This window comes from Cryptomeria japonica, chromosome 7 (assembly GCF_030272615.1).
Source record: "Cryptomeria japonica chromosome 7, Sugi_1.0, whole genome shotgun sequence".
In the NCBI taxonomy this organism is placed as follows: domain Eukaryota; kingdom Viridiplantae; phylum Streptophyta; class Pinopsida; order Cupressales; family Cupressaceae; genus Cryptomeria; species Cryptomeria japonica.
This window is the reverse complement of record NC_081411.1, coordinates 488,360,596-488,384,218: the sequence shown is the minus strand read 5'-3', so window position 1 is coordinate 488,384,218 and position 23,623 is coordinate 488,360,596. Positions and strand designations below refer to the sequence as shown.

Here is a 23,623-nt window from a genome sequence, read left to right as displayed (position 1 = left end):
ATGATAAAGCAGATGAAAGGAGACTATTTCACGCTATTTGGAATGATTATTGCGTCTTTTCAAAGGACACAGATTAGGGTTGACTTAAAGGAGCTTTAAAGGCATTATTTAATTATTTTTGTCTCCTTTAAAGCTTTTCTTTATACGTAAATGCCTTTAGCGCATAGACTATAATGAGAATTTGTGCGAGATTTATGTTGCAAAAGTTTTCGTTCAAGCTGAGGTTAGATTATTGTGTTGTAGGTATGAGAGTTTGTAAAGTTAGCAATAATGAATATCTATGTTTGAAAGTGTTCATGTTTAAATTTGTGTCAATGTTTGAACAAAAACCTTACCACATGAACACAAATAAGAAGATCCATGTTACCAGAATTCCATCTCTCAAGAAAATGTTTGTATCCAATTCATAGATGAATTCTTCATGTGCCAAAAAAACAACGGGGAAAAGGCTGCAAGAACAGTTTTTGATGAATTATCAATGAAAAATACAGAGGAGGTACTCAAATAACATATATGAACATAAATTTTATACACAATTATCTACCTGTTGTTTTTTTGGGGGGAGGGGAAGGTTAATTGTAAAGACCCTTACTGATTCCTTTGTGTTCATATAATGTTTGTTTTCTTGGTTTGCAAGTTTCGCAGGAATGATGCATAATTGTTTGACAAAATTTCATGCATAGATTGAAACTATAATGATGTCAATGACACGAACTACTGCAAATATGAAATATAGCTGTTCATATCATATAATATCTGCTATAATCTTCTGATTCCAATGATTATCAGAGAACAGATTTTTATACTAAACCAGAGTTAAATTCACAATCTCTAACCTTATATAAAATTAAAAACAAATTGCTGATACAAGGCAGCTGGTTCAAGAGATTTATACAATTGACGTTGAACGTATAAACGTATTTGCAATAAATGTTGCAGGTCTGGTAATGTTGTCCTTGACAGAGCTGAACCCTACAAGTCACTTTGTTTGTCTCCCATGTCTCACCTTGTGCCTTCACACTTGGTATGATTCCTTTGGTAGGCACAACAAGGGAGCGGCGATTTTGTGAGCCTTTAAAGCTCCTTAGGGTCTTTGTCCTAGTGGAGTTGACCAAAGAAGTCCAAACTTCACAATGAGAAAATATGAATAATGAAATGACCAAAGATATTAAATTTCTTTTTTGCAACCTCCTTTTATATCCCACCTATGAACTTTTGAGAACTAATTTTATTTTGCATAAAGTGACCCCATTTAATTTTTAATTCACTTTTGGGTCCCTGAAAAGTCACTTTAACACAAATAGTCATCTTTTATATAAAATAACTGATTAAATTAAATTAGTCCATAAAATAATAATGTAAGATGATTTAAATTTAATTAAATGCAATATTCCCTCTCCAAACACCCAAATCAGCCTCTATTGGAATGAAATAGACTAAAGGGTTCCCTCCGAACTCCTAAGTTGAAGAAGGGGACATTACATTAATTTTGTAATAATTTTGAATTTGTTTCCAATTTTTTGGGGACAAAACCTTTGATCAAGGTTCTTCATTTGATGGATAGGGATGGCAAGCTGATGGGTTACCTCTACGAGGCCATGGATAGTGCTAAAGAGGCCATTTTGAATTGCTATAATGGAAACAAAAGAAATATGAGATCCTTTGGTGCATCATTGATCATAAATGGACCAACCAACTCCACCAACCGGTACATGTCTTTGCCTACTACCTAGATCCAAAGTTCTACTTCTTTGATACATTTAAGGGCAATTTGGAGGTTGTGGCAAACATTGTTTCATGAATTGATAAATTGGTGCTAGATGATGAGATGAGAGAAAAAATTCTGAATAAGATGAAGGTCTACAAGGGTGCACAGGGAGGCTGTTTTCTTCACCTCAAGCAATTCAAAGACAAGAAAAATGACAGGTAGGTAAAAATAATATTCCTTCAATTTTTAGCTTAATACTACAAGTAGAAACTTGTAAGTTTGAACAGGCTCTAATTTTTCACTTAATTATTATAGTTTAAATAAAACTGTAGATTTGAGATGGGAGAATTAAGATATTGAGACACCAAATCTTCAAAGGCTAGCTATCTATGTTTTGTCCCAACCTAGTAGTGCTTCTAGGTATGAACACAATTAGAGCCTTTTTGAAAGCATTCACATGAAGAAGAGAAATATTTTGACCCAAGAGCACCTCGATGACCCTGTCTTTGTTTGCAAATCCTAAATTGTGAAAGCAATAACACACTAAAGGTGAAGGGTCCTCCTCTTGGTGTCATCAACATAGATGACATCAATCATTTTTCTGATTGGGCCGTCAAAGAACATAGTGATGTCATGCTTAGTAATGAAAATCTTGCTGAAATAGAGAAAGGAGCAACATTTGTAAGGAAACAATCAATCATCATTTTGCTTCCTACTTCCTTCCAGTTTGAGGCCCGAAAATCAAGTTACAATTGGAGAGGGGGGGGGGAGAAAGCTGCAGATTGTATTTGGTTGTATTTTTTTTTGTATTGAAGTATTTCGTTCTATTTTGACATATCAACATATGTAAACAATTATAGAGCTTTTATACAATTATTACTTATAATTTTATTGTATTAAAAAAGCATTGTTTGACTTTAAAATTTTGAAATTTGAAATTTTGAGCATTTGAGAGTCATATGAAATATGTAATGTTTGAATTGTGACACATTGATAATCAAATTAGACTTTCGTGTTCTCTATTTTTCTTTTGCTGCATTTCACCAAGCCTGAGTCAAAAATTTTGGGTTTAGTCTACACCAAGTCTTCAAACTATGATCTAATAAAAGATAATGATGCATACCTACTCAAATGTAATATCCCTTGCCATATTTTGCACCAATTTTTTTTTGCATTTGCACTTTTTATTCCAAACTCAGTGAGCACGATTCCCTTCAAATAGTTTGATTTGAAAATATAGAAATGTTTGTTGCAGGCTTAAATTTAAATAACATTGCATGCATAGATATGTATTACAAATGTATATAACATTCAGTAAAGAGTAGTTCAACAGATGATATTGATCACAGAGCTTTTCATTCAATACATATTGCTGTTTTGAAACAGACTACAGAGATATTGTTCAAATACTATCCAATGCAAAATAGAAGCAGATAACTCAGTTGCCAACCTTTATAATGGCAGGTTTGGCACTTCCAACAGTGTTAATAATGTAAGACGCCTGCGTGATGTCAAATAGTTCAGAAAAATGCTATCGCCCAGCTAGGCAAAGGGCTGCAGGTTTGTCACAGCAAGAAGAATAGTCTGCAATCTTCCCACGAACCACAGAATATGCTACAGATTACCATGTTCCAGCAGAAATGAAGGTTGAATTAGCAAATGACTCCCATACTCATGAAAATTGACTCATATATCCCCATGTCCAGCACATTAGTGTTTAATCACCCACTATGAAGGCTGCAATATTGCATACGGCCTGCTCTTCATACTGCTCATGCTAGCATTGCTAGCATAGAATTCCAATCACTAGCCTAGAAGTTATTCACACCACCAATGGAGATTAATGGCCAGCAAACTATTTCCATTCTACAAGTCTAACTAGGGATGAATCCTTAATGCGAATACAAAGGACAGCAACCAAGATTTTCAGTCAAACATTCCCATAGACTCACGCCACAATAATATCTTTCTATCGCCCAGTACCAAGGAATAAATTGCCCAACATTCTATTGCTCATTTTATCATGGCGTCCAAGTCTTTCCTAGCAACCTTCAAACTCCAAACTCTAAAATTTGTCTTGGAACAAGACTTCACAAATTTCGTAATCTCCCAATGTTAAATCCAAGTGCAAAATCTGTATGACTCCACCTGTAACCACCTAAGGTAGGTCTTTCAATACTGAAACCAATTGCCCTTAGGGCTTTTGTCCTAGGGTTTCTACTCCACAAGAAGCTCACCCAAAATCTAGAAATAAGAAAGTAAGCCAAGCATGAAGAAATGAGCTCCAAAATCTCTTTTTTTAATAACCCAAAGAACTTTCACAAAGGTCTTTTCAAATTCCTCCTTTAAAATTAATCATTAAAGCCCATTAATAAAGCGAATTTAGTATTTCCTTTTAATTTTTCACTTAAGTCACTTTATTGAAGTAATTAAATAAATTTACCTATGAAATGTGCTTTATTGGATAACATTAAATAAGTTTAATCCCGTATATCCTTAGTCGCCGAATCAGGTACAGGAACGGGAACTGATACGTGGGTATGAAATGTTGGTATGGCAAAAGTTTTTTGGGGGGTTGGATACGTTTTTGGTACGTTCATATATCAAATAGAATTAAGTTTAGAATGTCATATACCAATAGATATGCTAAACAAAACCATTACAAATTTCAAATTTTGAAACATAACATACTAATTTAAATTTAGTTTTAAAAAGATCAAACTAGAATTACTAAACATTTCGGCATCTAAAAACATGAACCCTGGATGCACCACAAGAGACTCATTTCAGAATCCAATTCAGGTACGTTTCGTACCTGGAATCGCCTGAAAAATCCCACCATTCAGCAGCTTAGCTTATATCCCAACTTTAGCCTACAAGAATAAAATAGGCTAAATGGTCACTTCCAACTACTCCTCAGTATTAAAAATAATATTATATTTGTTCTATAATGGTCATCTTAGTTGTCATCTTAGTGTAACTACTGCTTCTTTTATTAGGAGGCTTAGTTAGCTTTTTCATTTTTAGCTTTTTAGCTTTTTACGTATATTTAGCTTTTTAGCTTCAGTTTGAAGCTTCAGTTAAACGGTTTGTTCTTTTTAAAACACCGTCATGTAAATCTCTATATACGTGTTGTATATTCATGAAGTACATCGATTATTTGAACAATTAATTTTTCATGGTATCAGAGCATGTCGATGGGCTATTTTAGGGTATGGCGAATTTTTTAAATAAAATTCACCTGTCTTACTGCCTGGAATTTATTTCCAAAAAAAATTTCAATGGTGCAATTTTCGAAAGTTTTTTGGTCTGAAATTATCGTGGGTTTTCTGAAAAAATTTCTGGGTCACATTTATGCAGGACAAATTCGTGGAATCTTCTAGGCGGATTTTTTTTTCTCAAGAAAAATAGCGTTCACAAATTTTTTCTCTATGAATTTCTGAAGAAGGGTACATTTTTTTCACCATGCACGATTTTTGCATTTTGTGGGCGATAGCAATTTATTTTTCAGGTTTGTGTTTCTGTGCGGCAGTGGGGTTTTTTTTATAGTTGGGTTAATTTCTGCAGTCGCAATTTTTTTTACAATCCCAGATTTTTCACAACGGATTGATTTCTATCGATGGCTAGGGTTTTTGGTGACGCCGAGAAGGGTTTATTTCTGCAACGGAAATTTTTCAGCAGATTTCAATTTTATCCGCACAATTTCTGGTTTCAATTCGCGATTTCTAGTTCCAGTTTGCGATTTCTACAGACGTGATCTCCTGCGTGAACAGGCTTTAGTTCGCGATTTCATTATTTTTCTGACGTTTTCCAGGTTGCACGTTTTTGGCTTTTCTCTTTGTGCGATGGCGTTGTTTCTTCCTGTGTTTTCGCCACATTGGAGTATTCAGGGTTTTCTGATTTTTTTTCGCCGAAAAAAATACTAGGGTTTTTTTATTATTTTTTTAAAATTATTTGAGGTTTTTTTTTATTTTTTAATCCTAAATAAATTATTTTGGGTTTTATAATTTTTCTCCAAAAAAATTATCTTGGGTTTTATAATTTTTTCCACAAAAATTATTTTTCTAGGTTTTAATAATTTTTTCCTTAAATTATTTCTTGGGTTTATAATTTTTTCCCTTAAAAATTATTTCTGGGGTTTATAATTTTTTCCCTTAAAAACATTATTCTGGGTTTTCACGATTTTTTCCTAAAAAATTGTTTGAGGGTTTTCACAATTTTTTCCTAAAAAATTGTTTGTTGGTTTTTTTGGAATCATCTGTAATTTGCAATGTTCGCATGGGATTTTGTTAATCTGAGGTTTTACCATTTTTTCCACAAAAACGATGATTTGTAACCTTAGGTTTATGGGTTTGTTGATTTTGTCCTCAAAAATTGTGAATTCTCTTTTAGAGGGTTCCTGTTTAAGGGTTTGACGTTTCTTTCCACAAAAATTGTGGTTTGTTGCAATCTGTTTTCGGTCGCACCTGGCGTTGTTGGGGCGAACATCTACAATTATGGTATCTTGCAGTCTATTTTGGAGATGCTAGAGTGAACAATGCTCAATGCTCATCTACAAAAGTTTTTGCGGTTTTTGTCAAGATCGTGTTTGTTGCTCTTCGGAAGATTTGCTGATTTTTCCTCGAAATCGTGGTTTCAGGCTTCTGAGGATTACATTAGGTTGGACAGTTCTAGTATTCTTGATCATTAACATTCTACAGATTTTGGGAGGGTCTCCACAACAGCAGAGTGTTTTGAAGAGAAGAGGCAGCCTTCTTTGCGTCTATGATCAAAAGCCCTGCAATGTCTTCTGTAGGGTATTGAGTACGATGACCATTAGGGAGGGTATTAAAATAATATTATATTTATAATGGTCATCTTAGTTGTCGTCTTAGTGTAACTACTGCTTCTTTTATTAGAAGGCGTAGGTAGCTTTTTCGTTTTTAGTTTTTTGCTTTTTAAGCATATTTAGCTTTTTAGCTTCAATTTGAAGCTTCAGTTAAACAGTTTGTTCTTTGTAAAACACCGTCATGTAATTCTCTATATATACGTTGTATATTCATGAATAAAGTACATCGATTATTTGAGCAATTAATTTTTCACTCAAAAAGGGGCATTACATCAAAGCATGTGGGAATTAATTACCATGTGTTCAAAATTTAGTATACTCTAGTCCCTTCAAGGCCACCTATAAGTAGACAGATGATTAAGCTACTATTTTGACCTAGTCATTGATCAGCAAAATCTTCTGAAGTTTTGTGATAAGTTAGGAAATACAGACATTTTATTATATGTCCACAAATAACCAAAAATATGTCAATGTAACTATATATTTCCTCTCAATTGTAATAGCAAAGACTAGGATACACATAACAAGAGGCCAAAACTGAAGCAATTAATGCTTGGGCCATAAGAAATAAACAAGACTATAAACAAGTGCAAATAGTCTTGTTAGATCCTAAATGAAAGAAATGCTAGTGTCAAGAAGAATGATACCACAAATAAACAAGTACTTCAGAGAAATACACGAACTTCATTGTCCAACTCATATTTGTTTGATCATATTGATCACAACAAGGTTTTCTTTCTATCAGTATAGTTAATTTTCTTGAAAAAATCTGTTATTGTGATCCATTATAGAATAAAAGTGAAGCCCTCTCAATCATACGATGCATAGAATTTGGAGCTTACCAAGCTTGAATAGGCTCACATGTTTCTTTTTAAGAAATTGTTTTATTTGGAAAGAAGAGAAAGCAATATTTTCATACCTAAAAGAAATGCTCTCAACCTACAATGCCAAAATTATGATTAAAGAATAGAGAGATAAAGTTCTTTCAGTCTTGTGCTCCAACCTTCAACATCAAAAAAATACTTTTAGTTTTCTTGTCAATATTCTATTCACCTGCAAAAAACCATATGATAATTATATAGTGTGTATAAGTAACAATCTAGTTCATTTGTTTTTATATTTCACGAGTAGATTAGACCAAGAAACTTCCCTTTCAAATTTGGAAAAAAGGACTTCCTCGCACACTATTCCAATTTGAGTACTCATAGAAAGGACAAATTAAAGTGCTAACACATATCAATATAATTTGAAGCATAATTCTATGAGAACAAATCATTCTAAGGCATTTACAAACACCAATTGTGTTGATGATCAACATGATTAAAGTTTCATGTACCCATCTATGGTTTAAAGCATATTTATCAACTCGGAAAGAAACCATCTCTAATTTCTCTATCTATTTATAAGAGGGATGATCATGGTGCCACTATACCAACATAGCATTTTGTTTGGAGGAAATGGGCTCCGCAACAAGTTTGTCTAGAGCAGCCTAAGCCCTTGGTCTATGACATAGATTAAAAATTCACTTGAACAACTAGCTAGTTTTTTTTTGTTTTTCCTTAACAGCAATCAGGAGAAAATTTACAATTTGTTTGGTCTGGCTAAGGAGGATGTTGTGGGCCAATTCAAATTGTCCAAGTGGTTTTTTCTTGAAATTAATCAGATTAATGTGAAGCTGTAGTCTCTTGAGAATGGATGTAGCGCAGTACGTTAGCAAAAAAGATGGAGGATGTGGCGCAGTACATTAGCAAAAAAGATGGAAGATGTGACTAAGGACGTTAGCCTGATGAAGAATGAGTACGAGGGCTGCATCAAAATGTTGGAAGATAAAATTCGGAAGGTTCAGCAAAAGCTGGAGAAGGTTGTGAAAGTGAGCCAGACAACAATTGAGAACTGCGTAGAAGGGCTCCACATTCTTAATGAAAAGGTCAATAATCGAGTGCAAAGGATCTGATGGGATGCCTAAGGGTGTTGACAATGCTAGTGAGTTTTTGGTTAAACGTAAACAGGGTGCTTCTTCGACTGAGCAGGGACCGAGTGCTTGCACTTGTAGTCATTCCAGGAAACCCTTTGAAGCTCAGAAGAAAGAGTTGCAAGAGGTGGTCAACCTTCATAATTGCTTATTTCAATAGGACAATGAAGTAGTTAAGACTCTTAAGGAGTTACCGTAGTGTGTTCTGTTTCTTTTTTGCTGTCTTGTTTTGTGTTGGTTCACTAATGATTGGTTGTCTGTTGGCTATGCTTATCTTTTAGGCAACATTTCTTTGTGAAGGGTTTTGAGTCCCTTTAAAACCTATTTTATCTTTAATCAAAAACTAACTAGTTTTTTCGCACACTACACCATGTCAACACTACAAGTGAGCCAAGTTGAGACCAAGTCAACCAAATACTCAATGATTTTTCATCAATAACTCGGTCAAATTTTCCACAATGACATGCAAGTTCATGTCACAAACTTGGCTAGCAACGAGATTAAAATACCCACGTGATTTTAAATGTTTTAGTCCACTTTTGGACATGCTCTTATTTCACTCAAGACAAGGTGCCTTCCACATTGGCATGATGAAAATCACTAAGAGAAGATATTGGAAGGATTTTTAAGATGCCTTCAAAGATTCAATCCAATATGCATCTATTTTTTTTTCCTTTTTTGATTTTGAAATTACAAAATCTAAAAACCTAGGGAAAATTTTGTCCATTCCCCCCACCCTACACTCATTTCCTAACATTTTTCTATTATATTTGCAATCTATTTTCTCTAATAAATGTTTCATTTTACAATAATATTTTTTCAAAACCCTACTAATATATTTTCTATGTTAAAATTAGCAATGTTAAGTTCAACACAAATGATTGGTAGAAAAAACCCTACATGGAAGTATGGGGCGTTAGGTGCTATCAATGGCCAAGTTTGTTATAATGCTTACTATCTTTTTATGACGAGGAATTAATAGATAAAAATTTCACCTTGCTAAAATACTTGTAAATGAAATGAAGGCATGCATTAAAGTGTCCAAAGATTATACAAGAGAAATGGATGCCCTACTTGCTAGTTACAATATGAAAAAAATAGAAAAGATGAGAGAAAAGGAGGCAATGGCAATGGTGATGAATGCCAATCCTAATTCATCTACAAATTCCTTTGCTGCCCCCAAACATTAGTCATCCACTTTCCTCTACTAGTGACACTCCTAAGAGTTCTACTTCTAGCCATCTTCTTTCTTGACCAACACCCAATTTCCTTATTCCACACAATGTCATAGAAGCACAACCTTCACTTAAAGGAACCACTTGGAATAAAGAAAAACACCATGGTGCTAGGATGGCAATGGAAAACTTTAGAGTGCTCTAATAAATTACCCTTCCATGTGGCAAACAGACCATATTTGGAAGGATCAGTGAATGCATTAATAGTTTTTGGGAAAAGATTTAAGACTCCAACTAAATATTTGAGTGGGCCATTGCTAGAAGAAGCCATAAAAAATACACAACTTTTAGTTCATGAGCAAAGGAAATTATGAGGGAAAAAGAGCAACATCTTATTAGATGAATCGAAAGATGGGTAGAATACAACTCTCCTTAACTTTTTAGTGGCTTCTGATGGCACATTGGTGTTCTTGAAGTTCATAAATGCCTCACATTAAGTTATAAATGCTGAGACTTTGTGCAATCTATTGGACAAGGTGATCTAGGAGGTTGGGGTTGAGAACGTTGTCTAAATTATAACAGATAGGGATCATATGCATAAGACCAGCAAATAGATTTTTATTTAACATAAAAATTATCTATTTGGTGTTCTTAATTTGGTGGATAGGGATCATATGCCAATGAGTTACCACTATGAGGCCATGGATAGGGCCAAAAAGGCCATTTTAAATTACTATGGTGGAAACAAAAGAAAATATGAGATCATTTGGTGCCTCATTGATCACGGATGGACAAACTAACTCCACCAGCTGATACATGTATTGAACTAATACTTGAACCTAAAGTTCTTTGATAAATTTACAGCTAATGAGGACGTCATGGCAGACATGGTTACATGCATTGATAAGATGGTTCAGCTAATGAGATGCGAGATTAAGTTTTTGATAAGATGAAGTTCTACAAGGGTGAAAAGGGGAGGTTCCTTTCTTTAGCTCAAGCAATCAAACGAAGAAAAAACAATAACCAAATAAAGCAATAATCCTTTAATTTTCAGCTTAATACTAGAAGTAGAAACTATAAACAATAAACTTGAAAGTTTGAACAAACTCTAATTTTTTTGCTTAATAATTATAGTTCTTTACTCTTTTTGTAGATTTATGATGAGAGAATTGTAGTGTTGGCACACCAAATCTTTAAAGGCTAGCTATCCATGTTTTGTCCCAACCCAGTAGTGCTTCTTGATGTGAATACCAAATGGAGCTTATTTGAAAGTATTCACATGAAAAAGAGAAATACGTTGACTCGAGAGCACCTCAAATACCTCGTCTTTGTTTGCAAAACCTAGATTATGAAAGCAATAACATAATTAAGGTGAAGTGTCCTCCTCATGATGCCACTGACTTGAATGCCAACAATCCTTTTGCTAATTGGACTGTCACAGAAGAATATAGTGATGCCATGCTTACAGATGAAGATCTTCTTAAATTGGACTAAAACAAAGACATCTTTTAGGAAACAATCAATCATCATTTTGATACCGACTTACCTTCTAGTTTGAGGCCCAAAAATTAAGTTACACTAGAAGAGGGAAGTAAAAAGAGATATAGATAGTTAGAGTTCTTTTATGCACTTATTATTTATAATTTGGTTGTATCACAATGTATTGTTTGACTTCGAAACTTTGAAATTTCAAATTTTGAGCATTTGAGAGTCATACATGTAATGTTTGAATTATGACAAATTGATAATCAAATTAGAGTTTCATGTTCTCTATTTCTTGTGTGTGTAATTTTTCTTTTTCTTTTTTGCTGCATTTTGCAAAATCTGGGTCAAATTTTTGGGTTGTTGAGTCTATGCCAAGTCAACATTTTCAAACTATGTATGGTCTATCATAAACAAATAATATAGATACACCCAAAAACATAATGATTTATACCATGTATTCAAAATAGAGAATATTCTGGTCCCTTTAAAGCCACCTATCACTAGACAGATGATTAAGCTAATATTTTGACATAGTCATTGATCAACAAAAGCTTGTGAAGTTTTGAGATATACTTCAGTTAGGAAATAAATGCATTTTAGTAAATATCCACAAATGACCAAGAATATATCAATGTGACTTAAAAAGTTCACTCAATTATAATAGCAAATAACAGGATAAAAGTTCTCTAAGTTATGAAAAAACTGTTGTACAGTGAAAACTAAAGAAATGCACGCATAACAAGAGGGTAAACCTAAAGCAATTAACTCTTGAGCCATATATAATAAACAAGTGCAAATAGTCTTGTTTGATCCTACATGGATGAAATGCTAGTGTCAAGAAGAATGGTAGCACAAATAAACAAGTACTTTGGAGAAATTCATGAATTTCATCATCCAAAAAAATAGAAAAAATGTCATCAAAACTCCTGTTTGTTTGATTGTATAGATCTCAGCAAGGTTTCCTTTCTATTAATATATTTAATTTTCTAAAAAAACTTTTTTCGTGATCCCTTATGAATAAAAACAAAGACCTCTCAATCATATGATGCATAGACTTTGGCACTTACCAAGCTTGAATAGGCTCGCATATTTCTTTCTTAGAAACTGCTTTTATTTGGCAAGAACAGCAAGCAGTATCTTCGGACCTAACAGAAATACTCTTGACCTACAATGCCAGAATCAGATAAAAAACACACAGAAAAAAAGACGGATTAGTCATCAATAAAAAAATAGAAATTCATAAGCATTCTGCCGGATTAAGAACTGATGTTTAGGGCTTCAATGGTTAAGCATAAATGTAGATAATGAATGCATCAGAAGTGATTCTGGGAAAAACAACTAAGGAAGCAATTAGTACATACTGATAGGAGAAAGAAAATACATAAAATTAATAATTAAAAATAAGATGTTTTTAAATTTGAAATTATCAAAAGTTTCTTGTGTAGGGTCCAGGCCAAAGGAGGAGATGGGGAGGAAACAGGGAATCAAAGAAGAAATTCAGTAATGGTAGTGTTGATGTTGATGGAGTGGAAACTTATGTTTGACCATTGATGACCATTTGTGACTCCATGGAATTAGAAATGCCAATAGTGAATTGAGTGGAAGATTAAGAAGAGATCAATGCACAGGATGAAGGGGGAGTTTGCAACTCCGTAGAAGTAAAGGTAAGCACTTGAATCTTGTGGACAAAAGAAGTTGTGAAGCAAATGGGTTGTGAGTTTGAAAAAATGGGTGCAGGTGTGGTTTAATGAGAGGAAAAGAATGGTAGAATTGGAATGTTTATAAAGGAGGTGACAGAAAACAGAGCAGTGGCATCTAGTAGCATATATGAAGAAAATGTCAAGGACAACACAATCTTGAATGGGTTGGAAGAAAAAAATTGGGAGTTTTGGATGAAGAAGAATCAGTGTGTGGCTATAGTAGAGGAAGTGAAAGTGGAACAAATCTGTGTAGAAGAGTGGAAGGAGGAAAAGACAACAGTCGTGTGTACCGAAATTGTGGTAGTAGCAGATGGAATAGCTGTTGTGGATGAAGCTTTTGTAATATTGAGGGTAGAGGAGGATGCTAGCCTTTCACTTTCTGAGCCTCAAGTATTTAATAAGATCCCACCTAACTTATCATTCTTTTGTATGGGTCCTTGTCATCTCCATCCTCTCCAACAATTGTCTGTGAACTCGCAACTAGTGTAGGATAGCTTGTCTACTTCCAGAGCTTAATCAAATTGTTTGTGCTTGTCTAAATACTTTCCCTATATTCCCTGGTCTCATTCAAGACTGTGAAGTTCCTGATGTGTCACAAATATCACTGCCTACATGCTAACTCTGAAGGCTCTCTTCATCAACGATAGCTAGAGGTTATGCTGCTCACCTAAGTTGTATCAATTTGTGATGTCCCCTTCTAGTTGACATCTGTCAGCTAAGTAGATTAGCCTATCACTGACCCTCGTAGGCTAATGAGGTTGGTTAGAGGGTCTCCCGGAGATTGATTCGTCATCTTCAGAGTGAGCATTACAGGACTGGCTTTCATTTGAGGTCTCCAGGACTCTGTTTGAGACACTTTCTATTTTTAGCAGTCCTGCTATTTTTTGCCAGTGGGTTGGGCAGTGGCAGAGTATGGCTTGGCAGTCTCCAGTTCTGACAGCAGGCAATTCTGATGGATACTTAGAGAGATATTAATATTTAATTACTTTAATTAAATATTAAATGGCAAACTTTAATGTTTTAATATTTTTAAGTCCCTTTAAGTTATAACTTAAGTGAGGGTCTATTTCTCATCGGATGGGGCCACTTTTATATTAAACTAACAAGAGATTTATTTTTGTAGCTTCAATAGTCAGAAATAAATATTAAAAGTTAAAAACATCATTTATTGCCAAATCATACTTTTCTAGGGAATAGCGCCAAACCCTGAAGGGAAGAGATAAAAGAAGTTTTTAGGTCTTCTTTTCAGGATGTGAAAATTTGATATTGAGTTTGCTCTGAGGAGACTTTGGCTTGAGGGTTTCAGCAGGGGTTTCTTCCTGCAGATGATCTGAAGGTATCGGTACAGGAAAACGGTGGATTTCTGTGCAGCAGCATTAGAGGCTGTGAAATATCAGTTGATTTTGCTTTCAGTTGGTTTTATCCAGAAACCAAGAGTGGGCAGATTAGAAAAGGTTTTATTAATTTTTATGCAAAGGATTGATTGCAGCCATAGAGTCAGAACAGAGGCAGAAATAAGTGTGTTTACAGCTGGGGTTTTTGTGCATGTACAACCTGCAGATCTGTTGTACCTTTCTTCCTTGAAAGGGTACGATTTTCTTGAAGGAGGAGTCCAAAAATTCTGAAATAAATCCTAAAGGAGACACCTAGCTGGTAGCTTCAGTTTGAGCTGCTAAACTCACCATTACGGGTAGTTTGGACTGATAAATAATTTTGCTGTTATTATTTGTTGTTGTACGGCAGCAAGGACAAATAAGGGGTTTCTTAAATCTGAGGTATTTGACAATAAATCTTCCTGGTCTTGTTTGATTTCTTTATTGAAGGTGTTTATGCCAATTGGATGTAATAAGGGTTTGATAATCCTAATTTTTATGAAGTTCAATTAATTTCCAGCTCTTTCCAATGTTGCTTTTTGCATACTATTTGTTCAAAACTAGCCTTGTTGTTAGAAATTGCAAAATACAAAACATAAAATGCAACAGGTTCAACTAAACCTCCGTTGTCTAAGTTGAGAACCCTTGGTAGGTTCTTACAGTGGTATCAGAGCTAAATCCTGCCATCCTAAGAGTTTGCAAGTTACATGCAGTCACAAGAAGCGGGTTCACACAGGTATTACACACGCAGAAGAGCCCTCCTTGAAGGAGAACACAGTCTTAACAGGCAGTCAGACACTATGGGTGATAGGCATATAGGCAGCCCACCCAAAGGCCACAGAGCTGAGGATGAGGAGACAAGAGAATTTTTTAGGACTATGGCTACGGGGCAGCAGCAGGTTGCTCAGGCTTTACAGGCACTCACCACCATGATGGAGCGTATGAATCCTCCAAACCGAAACAATCAGGAACCAGAGGATAATAGGAGTGTAGCCAATATTCCTAGACCTCACAAGGCAGCTACGCACACAGTTGACAGGCCTTCAAGGCCTAATTTCTTAGTAGAGGAACTTGAGGATGTTGCTAGAGCTAAGGCAAAGCCTGTCTTTGTTGATAATGTCATGACTGTACATGATGAGTGGAGTCTTCTTCCACCTGATGTTAGGCAGAATCTGAATTTTGATCAGTTCATGAGGCAAAAACGGGAGGTAGAGAGAAACAGGCAAGAGAGGAGGCCTCGTTTCCAACATAGAGATCTTGAGTTTGCCACAAGCAAGCTCACTCTTCCTTATTATGATGGCAGCGGTGCAGTTACAGCTAGGTCCCAGATCCATAAACTAGATACATACTTCACACTGAGACCCATGATTGAAAGGGATGCAATTAAGTTTGCAACCTTACAATTGGACGGTACTGCACATGAGTGGTGGCATAATGGACTCATCACTCTCCAACATGATGAGATTACCACCTATCAGGAGTTTGTTGATTTGTTAGTGGAGAGGTTTGATAAGAAAGATCCAGAGTCTTACTTTCGTGAGTTAGCACAGTTGAAACAAACAGGGAACTTGGAGGTGTATGTTTAAGAGTTTTTGAAATTATCATGCATGGTAAATAACATGTCAAATCAGCGGTTAGTAGTCTTGTTTATAGAGGGACTCATGGAGCCTTTGAGAGGTTGGGTCAAAGCATTTGATCCCCCAACACTTCTACTTGCCATTAAAAATGCACGAAGTATGGATGTGACAGCCACACAGAATAAATTTGGGTCAAAAGGATCAACGTCTTTCAAAGATAGTAAGAATTACAGCAAAGGGAAGGAAAAATCAGACTTTAGAAATGCTTACAAAGGGAAGACGGTAGCCCCCCCCCCCCCCCCGATCGTGAGACACTTAACAATTTGAGGCAGAAAAAACTATGTTTTTTTTGCAAAGGTCCATATGATGCCAACCATGACTGTCCGTTGAGGCCTAAGGGCAAGGCAAACAGAGTAATGTGGGCATATTATGAAGATTCAGAATCTGATCAAGACGGTCAGCCTGCTGGTTATGATGATTTAGGGGCTGAAAATGACACACAAGGTCCTCCGAGACTTGACAAGATGGATGCAGAAGGAGATGAACACCTTAAGGAGGCACTTCTCACTAGTATTCAGCAGGAAGGGTCATTCAGAATGAGAGGAGTACTTGTTGGTCAAAAAGTTATTACCCTACTGGATACCGGAGCCACACATAACTTTATTGATGCCAGGTTAGTTGAGAAGAGAGGAATCCAAACAGAGGAGTTTGAGGGCATCCGTGTGAGGGTGGCAGATGGTTACACTTTAAAGAGTAACAGGACGATTACACAACTCCCATTGTGTGTAAACAATTATGAGTTCAAAACTGATTTCTATGTGGTTTAGATGGGTGATACAGATTTGGTCCTTGGAATGAGGTGGTTGCATGAACTAGGCAAGTTTACACTTGACTTGCAGGAGATGGAGATGTCTTTCACTGTTGATGAAAAGACACATGTGCTGAAAGCTATTAAGGATAGCAACTTTAGGATGATTACACTCAGGCGGATGGAGAGGCTTGTACGCCAAGATCAAACTGAGTGGGCAGCAGAGTGTATGATTATGCCTATACAACAGGATGCTCAGAAAGTTGAATATCATCCTGACATTCAGATACTGAGAACCAAACATAACAAGGTTTTCAGCGACATATCATCAAGGAGGCCACCAAATAGGGGTTTTGAGCACATCATTGAGCTAGAGGAGGGTGCGAAGCCAGTAATGATTACTCCATACAGACATCCGAAGCGCCTGAAAGATGAAATAGAGAAAACCATACAGGAGCTTCTGGCTATGGGACATATTCGGCCTAGTAATTCCCCCTTTGCTTCTTCAGTTGTTTTGGTGAAGAAGAAGGATGGCACATTGCGGATGTGTATTGATTACAGGGTCCTTAATAAGCAAACTATCAAAAGCAGATATCGCATTCCACGTATTGATGAGCTCATAGATGAGTTACATAGTGCCTGTTATTTTTCAAAGATTGATTTGAGATCAGGCTATCACCAGATTAGTGTCCGTGAGCAGGATATTGAAAAGACTGTTTTTCGTTGTCATTATGAACATTTTGAGTTTGTGGTTATGCCATTTGGGCTAACCAATGCACCTGCTACTTTCCAGTCCACAATGAACAAAGTCTTCAGACATCAGTTGAGGAAATCAGTATTGGTGTTCTTTGATGATATACTGGCTTACACTCGTACTTGGGAGGAGCACCTCAGTCACTTAGATACAGTTTTGAGCATTCTGGGTAGGGAGTCCTTGTATGCCAAGGAATACAAATGTGACCTTGGAATGACTGAGTTATTGTACTTGGGCCATATTATCAATGCAGAGGGAGTGCGGATGGATCCAGAGAAGATCTGTGCTATTGTAGATTGGCCTACTCCAGTGAACCTTACTCAGTTGCGTGGGTTCTTGGGCCTATGTGGTTTCTATTGCCGTTTTGTTAACGGTTATTCACGCCATGCAGCACCTTTGACAGACTTGATGAAGAAGGGTGCCTTCTTATGGAATCCTGAGGCCCAGGAGTGTTTTGATAGGTTCAAGGAGCTCACGACTTCATATCCACTACTTGCTACACCTGACTTCTCGAAGTCATTTGAGTTACAATGTGATGCCTCTAGTGAGGGCATTGGGGCGGTGCTTATGCAGGACAAGCACCCTATTGCATATGAGAGTAGGAAACTCCGTGGACCTGAGAGGATTTACAGCATTTATGATAAGGAAATGTTGGCCATAATGCATGCACTGGCCAAGTTTAGATAGTACTTAGTGGGCAGCAAGTTCTGAATTAAAACTGACCACAATAGTTTGAGACATTTCCTTGGGCAGCGTGACTTAAATGACAGGCAACAAAAGTGGGTCAGCAAACTTCAGGCTTATAACTTTGATATTTCCTATATCAAAGGCACGCAGAATGTAGTTGCAGATGCCTTGTCACGTCGTCCCCACCTGAGTTCTATGGTCCAGATAGCAGAGGATTGGCAGCATATTATATTGGCAGAGTATGCCAAAGATAGCTGGGTTCCAGGTGTAATAGAGGGATCAGTAGTGGACAGCAGGTATACAGTTGTAAATGACTTGATCATTTACAAGGGGAGAGTGTACTCGATCCCAGGATCAGAGTTGAGGAGTAGGGTACTGCGGTTCTTTCATGATGAACCGATCGCTAGACATCCCAGGTTTTTCAAAACCTACGGACAGGTTCGTGAGCGCTTCACTTGGAAAGGGCTCAAGGCAAATGTTCTACAGTATGTTAGAGAGTGCCATGTTTGTCAGTAGAATAAACAGGAGCATACATACCCTGTTGGTTTACTTCAGCCACTTTCAATTCCTGACAGGAAATGGGAATGTCTATCTATGGATTTCATCACAGGGTTGCCGAGAGCACAGGGACGTGATTGCATATTTGTGGTTGTGGATCGTTTGACGAAGTATGCCCACTTCTATCTGATTACCACCACTTATTCAACTATTCACGTAGCAGAGTTGTTCTTCAGAGAGGTATTCAGTCTACATGGCTTGCCTCGGACTATTGTCAGTGATAGGGATACTTGGTTTTTGAGCCACTTTTGGCAGAAGCTTTTCAAACTCTGTGGGACCGAGCTTACATCGAGCACCAGTTACCACCCTCAGACTGATGGTTTGACTGAGATAGTTAATAAATGGGTGGAGGGATACCTCAGGAACTATATTTCAGGGCAGCAAAAGGCGTGGGTGAAGTGGATTTACCTCTATGAGTATTGTTACAATACCACACACCACATGTCCATTCAGATGACACCATTTACAGCACTGTATGGGCATGAGCCTCCTAGTTTCATGGATTTATTGCTGAGTGACAGTAGGGTGCCTAGTGCGGGAGACATGCTACAGGAGAGGCAGGACATTGTGAAGACTCTTAAGGAGAATATAGCGAAGGCACAGAATCAGCAAAAGCAATATGCTGATCAGAAGAGGACAGAGAGGTCATTTGAGGTAGGAGACATGGTGTATTTGATGTTGCAGTCATATCGGCAGTCTACTCTCAAGAGGAGTGGAGCAGAGAAGCTCAAGCCACGATATTATGGCCCTTTCAGAGTGGCCAAGCGTATAGGTGAGGTGGCTTATGAGTTGGATTTACCGATAGATGGCAAAGTACACAATGTGTTTAACGTGTCACGTCTCAAAAAGGCGTTGGGACACCGAATTGTTCTGTCTACAGTTTTACCACCCCTGGATGATGAGGGGAAGTTGATACTTGTACCTGAGGCTATCATTGAGTTCAGGGAGAGGAATTTCAAAAGACGTACTATCACAGAGTACTTGGTGAAATGGAAGGATTTGCCGGTAGAGGATGCTACTTGGGAGAGCGAGGAAATTTTACAGCATCCGGAATTGAGATTTCTTGAGGACAAGCAATTTCAGGAGGGGTGGACTGTGATGTCCCCTTCTAGTTGACATCTGTCAGCTAAGTAGATTAGCCAATCACTGACCCTCGTAGGCTGATGAGGTTGGTTAGAGGGTCTCCCGGAGATTGATTCTTCATCTTCAGAGTGAGCATTACAGGACTAGCTTTCATTTGAGGTCTTTAGGACTCCATTTGAGACACTTTCTATTTTTAGCAATCCCACTATTTTTAGCCAGTGGGTTGGGCAGTGGCAGAGTATGGCTTGGCAATCTCCAGTCCTGACGGCAGACAATTCTGATGGATACTTAGAAAGATTAATATTTAATTACTTTAATTAAATATTAAATGGCAAACTTTAATGTTTTAATATTTTAAAGTCACTTTAAGTTATAACTTAAGTGAGGGTCTATTTCTCATCGGATGGGACCACTTTTATATTAAACTAAAAAGAGATTTATTTTTGAAGCTTCAATAGTCAAAAATAAATATTAAAAGTTAAAAACATCTTTTATTGCCAAATCGTACTTTTCTTGGGAATAGCGCCAAACCCTAAAGGGAAGAGATAAAAGAAGTTTTTAGGTCTTCTTTTCGGGATGTGAAGATTTGATATTGAGTTTGCTCTGAGGAGACTTTGGCTTGAGGGTTTCAGCAGGAGTTTCTTCCTGCAGATGATCTGAAGGTATCGGTACAGGAAAACGGTAGATTTCTGTGCAGCAGCATTGGAGGCTGTGAAATATCAGTTGATTTTGCTTTCAGTTGGTTTTATCCAGAAACCAAGAGTGGGCAGATTAGAAAGGGTTTTATTAATTTTTATGCAAAGGATTAATTGCAGCCACAGAGTCAGAATAGAGGCAGAAATAAGTGTGTTTACAGCTGGGGTTTTTGTGCATGTACAGCCTGCAGATCTGCCGTACCTTTCTTCCTTGAAAGGGTACGATTTTGTTGAAGGAGGAGTCCAAAAATTCTGAAATAAATCCTAAAGGAGACGCCTAGCTGGTAGCTTCAGTTTGAGCTGCTAAACTCACCATTCCAGATAGTTTGGACTGATAAATAATTTTGCTGTTATTATTTGCTGTTGTACGGCAGCAAGGATAAATAAGAGGTTTCTTAAATCTGAAGTATTCGACAATAAATCTTCCTGGTCTTGTCTGATTTCTTTATTGAAGGTGTTTATGCAAATTGGATGTAATAAGGGTTTGATAATCCTAATTTTTATGAAGTTCAATTAATTTCCAGCTCTTTCCAATGTTGCTTTTTGCATACTATTTGTTTAAAACTAGCCTTGTTGTTAGAAATTGCAAAATACAAAACATAAAACGCAACAGGTTCAACTAAACCCCCGTTGTCGGAGTTGAGAACCCTTGGTAGGTTCTTACACAATTTGTGGTTGGATACGCAGAGATGTCTCTTGCCTTTGTGTGCACTGCTATCTCTCGGAGCACCTTGAACCTTTCAGAATAAAGTAAAAATGGAGGGAGATTAGATCCTAAGTTATCTTTATGGTCAGAAAGGGAGCCTGTAATTGCTACGTGAATGTCTATGCCCCACCCTGAGGTTCGAATGCCCCACCCAAAGGCTCCCAATCCACTGCAATTGCAACCCATTTATTTTGCAATGGAAGCCCCTTTTCCATATAACTCCTCATTCAGATCCATCAAAGTTCTTGGGACCTCAAACGTACAGACTTGGATCTCTGGGGCTTGAACTGCAGGCCCCGTCTAAGCTGGAATAGAGCAAAATATACACTAGAAAAAGGAGAGAAAAACTAATTAATATTCTCATATCAAAATTTTGATAACGTTTCACTACATTTGCTTTTTAATTGTTTTTTAGGTTTTGTTCAGATATGATGAACAGTCAAAAGGAAGAGAAAAAAAACCTGTGGGCAGAAGAAGAACAAAAAACACTTGCACAAAAGGACTAATAAGAATGTCATTCAGAATGAAATGATCCCAATACTGGGCTAATAAGGACCATTCATTTCGATCTTGAAAATACAGGTGATTACCAAATCTATAGGTGAAAGCAAAATCCTCATAACCTCACATTTCCAAATAAAAACCATCTTCCAAATGGGATAGGTGAAAGCTTTTCTCAATAGAAAACACCAACTTATGAATTGATTACGAAGAAGCCCTCAAACTAAGATTTGTAGGTTGTTCCATGGATCCTATCTTTATGATGCTCTTCAAAAGCTTCTATATATTTCCCTGTAGTCTTGAAGAATGCATCTTGGAAGGAACCTAAGCTCGATGATTTCCCAGAGAATGGACCTCCATCATATCTAGGCAAAAAATCCTCTACTGAATCACTGCAACATGCCTTTGAATGGTTTTCTTCAGAGTTTTCTCCACATTCATAAAGTTGCTTTGTAATAGTGCAGTTTTATTTGTTTTTTCCATCTGCTTCTTATTCATTTATTTATGTCCGACAGTATAGGATTTAAAAAGCATGGAATTTTCAGTCCATGATAATGAATGAAAAGATTCTAGTAAAATTAGAGATTTTGGCCAGCACACACCCATTGAAGTTTAGAATGAGCAATGTCCATGGCTTATTGAGCAATGCCATGTGAGGTCACATGAATTGAAGCCGAAAAAAGCTTACTCACATCTCACATTGTATGAATTACAGAAGTAAAATAACGGCCAAAGGAACGCAGTTACTCAGGAGCAAACGTATAGACAGGTCGTCAAGGCATGACGGGGCAAACTGGCACACCATTTTTTTCTTTCGCTGGGTATTTTTAAAAAAACCAGGATTTTCAGGAAAAGGGAATAAGAACACCCATTTATAATGCGGGTTATACCCCTTTTCTTTTCCCGTTTTTTCTCGAAAAACAAATCAACTCTGCCATTTGCTTTACACTTTTTCATTTTTTAATTTGCCATAATTTTCCATATTTTCGGGTTTTGAATCCGTGTAATTGAATTTTATTTACATTTTCAGCTTACTGTGTCAATGCATATAAACGGAATCGAATAAAAATTCACTTTTGACATTTATATTTCCAGAGGTTCTTGTAATAGAATGAAGTTTAAAGGAAATGAGATCAATAATTCCAAGTAAGATTTGAGGGAATACTTGTGGAATTTCTAACACAAAGGGATTGGAATTGTCAAATGAGAGAAGCAGCTTTTCCATTCCACTGCAAAAGTCCTCCTGCTGCTGCTGCTGCCGCCCTTCCATGACAAGTCCCACACGTAATGCCTAAAACCCAAATCACAAGCGGGCATCAAGTGTGAAAGCCAATTAAAGAACAAATAAGCGATGGACATACATACAGAGTGCAAACGTACCAGTTGGGCTGGATGAGGGAGTGCCAGTGTTGTATCAAACAAGAGGGTTTGGTCTCTTTCATCAATATCAAAGGAAGCAAATCCTTCAAATATCCACTTAACTTTCTCGCACCCTTTCCATTGTTGAATCCAACGTTTCTGAGTACTCAACCAAGCGAACCTTTCCATCTACTTGTCCTGCATTTGGATTTCCCTGCCATACGGTAGAACCCAAACCCCTAAACCGGTTCGTCGTTCCCTCTACAAATTGATGAGTGGTGTAGTTGCAGGGTGGTGGCTTTGGGCTGTCTTTAATACGGCCAAGTATGCTTTACATTTTCGCGCGTATGTTATTATTTACATTTTATAGAAATGAAATGAAATGGAAGATTTTAATAAGGAGGCCAAAGCAGTTTATGGGACTTCAAAAAAAAATAGGGTATCAAGATTTTAAATAATATGTAATTTTTTTTTAGATTCGTTTTTTTTAAGGAATTTCGATCAATAAGTTTGTTGTTTTTTGAGTTTTGTTTCTTCAAATAAAGTGTTTAAATTGTTTATTTTCAAAATGTTTCTATAACTAGCACAAATGTCATTGTATGTTGGACATTCTATGACAAAATATCGCTCCGTCTCTACTACTCTTATGTTGCA

General features: G+C 36.8%; 1 protein-coding gene across 2 annotated transcripts in view; it reads right to left on the bottom strand.

The window, feature by feature from the left end:
- LOC131065755 (uncharacterized) overlaps positions 1–23,318 on the bottom strand; it is a 57,308-nt gene extending 33,990 nt beyond the window's left edge. Inside the window, exons 1-3 of one of the 2 annotated variants that reach the window (XM_058000387.2) lie at positions 22,991–23,318; positions 22,776–22,901; positions 12,236–12,333 (exon numbers count right to left, since the gene is read on the bottom strand). In XM_058000387.2, coding sequence (XP_057856370.1) covers positions 12,236–12,333; positions 22,776–22,901; positions 22,991–23,158 — 392 coding nt within the window. In that variant the 5' untranslated portion in view covers positions 23,159–23,318. The remainder of the gene's footprint in view (positions 1–12,235; positions 12,334–22,775; positions 22,902–22,990) is intronic. The other variant, XM_058000386.2, reaches the window with a different exon arrangement.
- Positions 23,319–23,623: the final 305 nt, after the last annotated feature.